Source organism: Saccopteryx leptura, chromosome 2, assembly GCF_036850995.1.
Source record: "Saccopteryx leptura isolate mSacLep1 chromosome 2, mSacLep1_pri_phased_curated, whole genome shotgun sequence".
Taxonomy (NCBI): Eukaryota; Metazoa; Chordata; class Mammalia; order Chiroptera; family Emballonuridae; genus Saccopteryx; species Saccopteryx leptura.
Window position 1 is genome coordinate 335,017,427 of NC_089504.1, and position 6,000 is coordinate 335,023,426.

At 53.7% G+C, this 6,000-nt stretch overlaps 1 protein-coding gene across 1 annotated transcript; it reads left to right on the forward strand.

Moving 5' to 3' along the window:
* Positions 1-179: 179 nt before the first annotated feature.
* Positions 180-5,398, forward strand: ABHD15 (abhydrolase domain containing 15). The gene is made up of 2 exons (XM_066363615.1): positions 180-1,175; positions 3,851-5,398. Exons 1-2 carry the CDS (start codon positions 295-297, stop codon positions 4,374-4,376), a joined length of 1,407 nt encoding a protein of 468 aa, XP_066219712.1. The 5' UTR covers positions 180-294; the 3' UTR covers positions 4,377-5,398.
* Positions 5,399-6,000: the final 602 nt, after the last annotated feature.

Genomic DNA, 6,000 nt, shown 5'->3' on the forward strand with positions numbered 1-6,000 from the left:
CTCCCTCTCCGTGGCCTCGGTTCCTTTCACCCTCTGCTCCTGCTTGTCGCAATCGCTGTACAAAGGGCTGGGGGCGGGAGGGGGGCGGGCGAGGGGAGTCGAGCCCGAACTGGCTGCCTCTGAGGGGCCGCGGCCAATCCGGAGGGTGCCCCCCCGCACCGCGCGGGAGGGCCCTAGGCAGCCGCCCGCGGCCGGGCGGAGCCGCGGGCAGAGCGGGGAACTAGCCGAGGGGACGTCCCCATCGCCTGCCGCTTGCCGTCTGCCACCCGCCACCCGGGGCTCTCCTGCCTCGCCATGCCGCCGTGGGGCGCCGCCCTCGCCCTGCTCCTGGCCGCGCTAGCCCTGCTTGGCCTGCTCGCCCCAAGGCTTCGGCGCCTCGGGAGGCGCGCCGTCGGAGCCAGGACCCTGCTTGGAGCCGGGGGCCGGGACGACGACGAGGAGGCGGACAGCGGAGGCCCTGCGGACCAGTTCAGCAACGAGCGAGAGCCGCTGCCCGGCGGGTGCAGGCTCATCTGTAAGCCGTCGGCGCTGGCGCAGTGCCTGCTGCGCGCCTTGCGACGCTCGGCGGCGCTGGAGCGGGGCCCGCGCTCCTGGCTCTCTGGGCCCCACCTGCAGACCCTCTGCCACTTTGTGTTACCCGTGGGGCCGGGGCCTGAGCTGGCTCGGGAGTACCTGCAGTTAGCGGACGACGGACTGGTGGCCCTGGACTGGGTCGTGGGACCATGCGCCAGGGGCCGCCGAGTCACGAACGCGGGGGGCCTTCCCGCGGTGTTGCTGGTGATCCCCAATGCGTGGGGGCGCCTCACCCGCAACGTTCTCGGCCTCTGTCTGCTCGCCCTGGAGCGCGGCTACTACCCGGTCATCTTTCACCGTCGCGGCCACCACGGCTGCCCGCTGGTCAGCCCCCGGCTGCAGTCTTTCGGGGACCCGTCCGATCTCAAGGAGGCGGTCACTTACATCCGCTTCCGACACCCCGCGGCCCTGCTGTTCGCGGTGAGCGAAGGCTCTGGCTCGGCACTGCTGCTGTCCTACCTGGGCGAGTGTGGCTCCTCCAGCTACATGACGGGAGCCGCCTGCATCTCGCCGGTGCTGCGCTGCCGCGAATGGTTTGAGGCCGGTCTGCCCTGGCCCTACGAGCGGGGCTTTCTGCTCCACCAGAAGATCGCCTTCAGCAGGTGCGTAAACGGAGGCCGCAGACCAGTAAGGGGGGGAGGGAATAGTGGTCTTGGGCTGACGAAGACACAGTCTACTTGGCATGGACTCAAACAGGTCTAGGGCAATTGGGGCACTGTTCTCCTCACACACAGTCTGAAGCTGTCCAAACCCTAGACAGAACCAGGGAAGCTGGTTTAAAATCCACAGAGTCTAGCATCGTCAGGCTAAGTCAGCAGCATCAGGCTACGCAGGGCCTCCTGCCCTGGGCCCCCTGGCCGCACTTCAGCCTCACGGTGTCCAAGCAACCTGAGCACCTGCCCCACCGCAGCAGAGGCAGTGCCTGACATTTGCCATTTAGTCCGGAATTTGTCAAGTCAGCAAAGAGGGCTCTGGAAGCAATTGCAACTGATTATCTCTCCAGAATGTTCCCTTATATTGAGACTAGAGGTGACAGGAATAAAAAATTTAGACCTGACAAGTGTTTTGCATATTTCTAGGTATGTATGTACTCACTGTTGCAAAAAAAAAAAAAAAAATCTCCAAAAAGAGAACAATTCCCACAGCACACAACCAGGCTCCAGCTTGCACTGTCGCTTTCCTCAGAGATGGAAGAATGAGGTCAAAGACATTATGGCAACAGTGTGGTGTGGCAGAAAGACCTGGTATGTGGGGTCAGGCCACTTTAGTTCAAATCCTGAATTTCCAACAAATTAGTGAACTCCCTGAAGCCTCTTTTCTTTCTTCAGTTAAATGCAGTTAATAATAACTACCGGCCCTGGCCGGTTGGCTCAGCGGTAGAGCGTCGGCCTAGCGTGCGGAGGACCCGGGTTCGATTCCCGGCCAGGGCACACAGGAGAAGCGCCCATTTGCTTCTCCACCCCTCCGCCGCGACTTCCTCTCTGTCTCTCTCTTCCCCTCCCTCAGCCAAGGCTCCATTGGAGCAAAGATGGCCCGGGCGCTGGGGATGGCTCTGTGGCCTCTGCCTCAGGCGCTAGAGTGGCTCTGGTCGCAACATGGCAACGCCCAGGATGGGCAGAGCGTCGCCCCTGGTGGGCGTGCCGGGTGGATCCCGGTCGGGCGCATGCGGGAGTCTGTCTGACTGTCTCTCCCTGTTTCCAGCTTCAGAAAAATGAAAAAAAAAAAAAAAAATAATAATAATAATAACTACCTTCCAAGGTAGTTATACATGCGAAGTGAGATAATGGAAGTGAGGGGTTGGCACTAGGTAGCTGCTGAATAAATGGTGGCAACTGTAATTTCTCTTTCTTTTCTTGCCCCATTTTGCCTCCTGTTCTGAGATCAAATCCTGAGCTCAACAGCAGCCCTTTGCTATGGCAACCGAGAGCCTCTAGTTTCCATCCCCAAATGACCACCACTAGTGTGACCCCGACACCAGCGCGAGGATAAGGTGAGGAAAGTGGAGAGGAAACCTGAGCCTTCAGTCACTGCCCTGCCTACAGAAGTGTGGGGTTAAAAACTCAGGATGAGCCTGACCAGGCGGTGGTGCAGTGGATAGAGCATCGGACTGGAATGCGGAGGACCCAGGTTCGAGACCTCGAGGTCTCCAGCTTGAGCGCAGGCTCATCTGGTTTAAGCAAAGCTCACCAGCTTGGACCCAAGGTCGCTGGCTTAAGCAAGGGGTTCCTCGGTCTGCTGTACCCCTATGGTCAGAGCACATATGAGAAAGCAGTCAATGAACAACTAAGGTGTTGCACCGAAAAACTGATGATTGATGCTTCTTATCTCTCGGTTCCTGTCTGTCTGTCCCTGCCTATCCCTCTCTCTGACTCTCTCTCTGTCTCTCTGTAAAAACAAACAAACAAAAAAAACAAAAAAACCCACCTCAGGACAAGCCTCTTTGAATGTTTTCAGAAGACACACATCCAAGTTCAACGGGTTAATGCTGGATTGATCCACCCAAACGTCTGAGCTGCCCGTGCTGGCCTCCTCACCAGGGTCCCGGGCTCTCTCCAGGAAGTTGGCAACAGCAAAGTTGTCTCCTTTCCTAGAACGGTTGCTCTCAGACTCCAATTTGGTAATTCACCTTGTAAATTAATTAGTCAACTCTTCTGCCATCCAGTCTTCTCTAGGAATACCTTTTTTGCAAACTCATTTTTCATTATCTGGATAATATATTAGCTTTTAAAACACAAACAAATAAACTAATACAACCTAAAGTAAAATGTTAATCAAAGTGGGAGGAGGGGGTGACACCTGCAGGTCTGGATAGTCTGAGCCAATGAGTTCTAGAAGGGGATCAGGAGGTGACAGCTCATAGCAGTTTCCCCACAGAGGATCACAAGTTGAGGTCAGGAGAACTGTCACTGTAGTCTGGCGGCTGTAAAGTCAAATGTTGCCTCAGCGCTGAGCAGGTAATGCCATGAATGACACACCTGGTAAGAACTGTGACAAAGGAAGGAGAGAGGATATACCCTGATTGTTGTCCTCGGGAAGGCCAGCCCATGTCTCCCGATCTTCTCATTGGAGCCAGATAGCTGCATCTTATGAGAAACCTCTTGATTTTAAATGATGACAACGAAATAAAAGTTAAAAAAAAAACCCACATTATATAGCCAAAGAAAGCCTCTGTTGCCAGAATTCGGCCTGTGCACTGCTACTCTAGTTTCTGCTGTCAATTTGTTTTCTAATTCTCCCCTCTCTTCTCTATCTTCCCTATTCAATTTCTTGCTGCCAGGTATGCCACAGCCTTGGAGGACACAGTGGACACCCGCAAACTGTTCAGGAGCCGCTCCCTGCGAGAGTTTGAAGAGACCCTCTTCTGCCATACCAAAAGTTTTCCCATCAGCTGGGACACCTACTGGGACCACAACGACCCCCTCCGGGATGTGGATGAGGCGGCTGTACCTGTGCTGTGTATCTGTAGTGCTGATGACCCTGTGTGTGGGCCCCCAGACCACTTTCTACCCACTGAGCTCTTTTACAACAACCCCTACTTCTTCCTCCTGCTCAGTAGCCATGGAGGCCACTGTGGCTTCCTGCGCCAGGAGCCCTTGCCAGCATGGAGCCACGAGATCATCTTGGAGTACTTCCGGGCCTTGACGGACTTCTTCCGAACAGAAGAGAGGCTGAAAGGGCTGAGCAGGCACCGAGCTTCATTCCTAGGGGGCCGGCGTCGCTGGGGAACCCTGCAGAAGCGGGAGGTCTCTCCCTCCTCCAGTCTGGAGGAGATCTTCAGCTGGAAGCGATCATATACAAGGTGAGACCTGGCGGGAGAATCCTGTGTAACAGAGCTAAGCGCGGCAGAGTCCTGAAAAGGCAGTGCGGACTGAACGCAGCCAGCGGCTCTAGTTCCTGGCCACTGATTCAGCCCCCTTTTCTCTTCTGATCTGTGGGAAAAGACAGAACTTCCAGCTCACTGCCATTTACTTTACCCCAAGCAGAACTCCTGCCCAGGCTGTCTGCTCAACACATTTCTGCTTATCGTGGTCACTCTCTCCTGTCATCGACCTCATCAGCCAAAGATTAGCACCATTTGAACCCATGGACTCGAGATAAAATGCTGTCTCCCTAGCAGTGACTACAGAGAAGATGAGTTTATGTGCGTCATTGGGCAGCTCTGTTCCACATAAATAATCAGCTCTCTGATCCTAACTCTCAAGCTGGAGCCACTCGGTGTAGTGAGGACAGGATGTTTGTGTCTCGGTCCCACTTCCCTCATTTTGTTCTGCGGTTGTGGCGCTCTGCAGACTACACGCAGCAGCTGCTGTGGAAGTGGGCTTGCGGAGCTACGGGGCTGCGTCTGTTTCGCGTGAGGTTGAGAAGGGCGGCGGAGGCAGTATGGGCGGCCCTGAGACCCGCCAAGAACCACAGGGTAGAGATTGTGAGTGTCTGTATCTGCAGTAAGGTCCAGCCTCTCAGACATCTTGTGCAAGTCTCCCTTGGGAACCGGGCTGATCTACGGCGTCTGCCTAGGACCTCAAGCCTCACTGGACAGATACCAAGGATGATTTTAGGAACAGGAAGTCCTTGAACCCAGTCTGTTAGACCATGACTCAAGGAAGTGATGGGATTCAAAAAATTTAACAACCGTTTCTCTGCCCTAATGACCATTTTAAGTATAAAAAATGATATACCGAAAGGTAGTTTATTATTTCATGCATTTAATACTTAAATAAGAACAATAAAAGAGGTACACAAAACTAGATGATAAGAGTGAATTTAAAATATGAATGAAATATTTCTTCTTAATGAAGAAATATTAAATAATACCTGACAGAAACAATAAAACTGTTATTTTAAGATATTTCCATATTGCTTCTTAATTGGTGTCCTCACTTTCAATTTTTTTCACCTATGGATAGGAATGACCTTTACTATGGGTGCTCAGAATATGCTATTGTGTAGTAGATGAACATTAAAAAAAGAATAAAGATGCCTGACCAGGTGGTGGCACAGTGGATAGAGCATCAGACTGGGACGTGGAGGACCCAGGTTCAAAACCCTAAATTCCCCAGCTTGAGCGGGTTCACCAGCTGGAGTGCAGGGTCGCTGGCTGGAGCGTGGGATCATAGACATGACCCCGTGGTTGCTGGCTTGTGCCCAAGGTCACTGGCTTGAGCAAGGTGTCACTTGCTCTGCTGTAGCCAGGCCCTGGTCAAGGCACGTATGAGAAAGCAGTTAGTGAACAACTAAGGTGCAACAAAGAAGAATCCCACCACTGTCTCAAGGAGACAGACTTTCAGGCACTCTAGCTGCTGTCTCTGGGACCATTTCTGGGGATTATTACTCCAGTGAGCTCTGGCCAGAGCTGCTTTTCTTCTGCAATGGTGGGCTTTCTCTAAGTGTTGAACAGTATAAACCTCATTTCTTAGGGGTTTTCTGGGT

Excerpts from the sequence above, each read along its gene's own strand:
- ABHD15 (XM_066363615.1), top strand. The coding sequence starts at position 295 with ATGCCGCCGTGGGGCGCCGCCCTCGCCCTGCTCCTGGCCGCGCTAGCC. Across the intron at positions 1,176-3,850 it reads CAGAAGATCGCCTTCAGCAG|GTATGCCACAGCCTTGGAGG; the intron begins GTGCGTAAACGG and ends TCTTGCTGCCAG.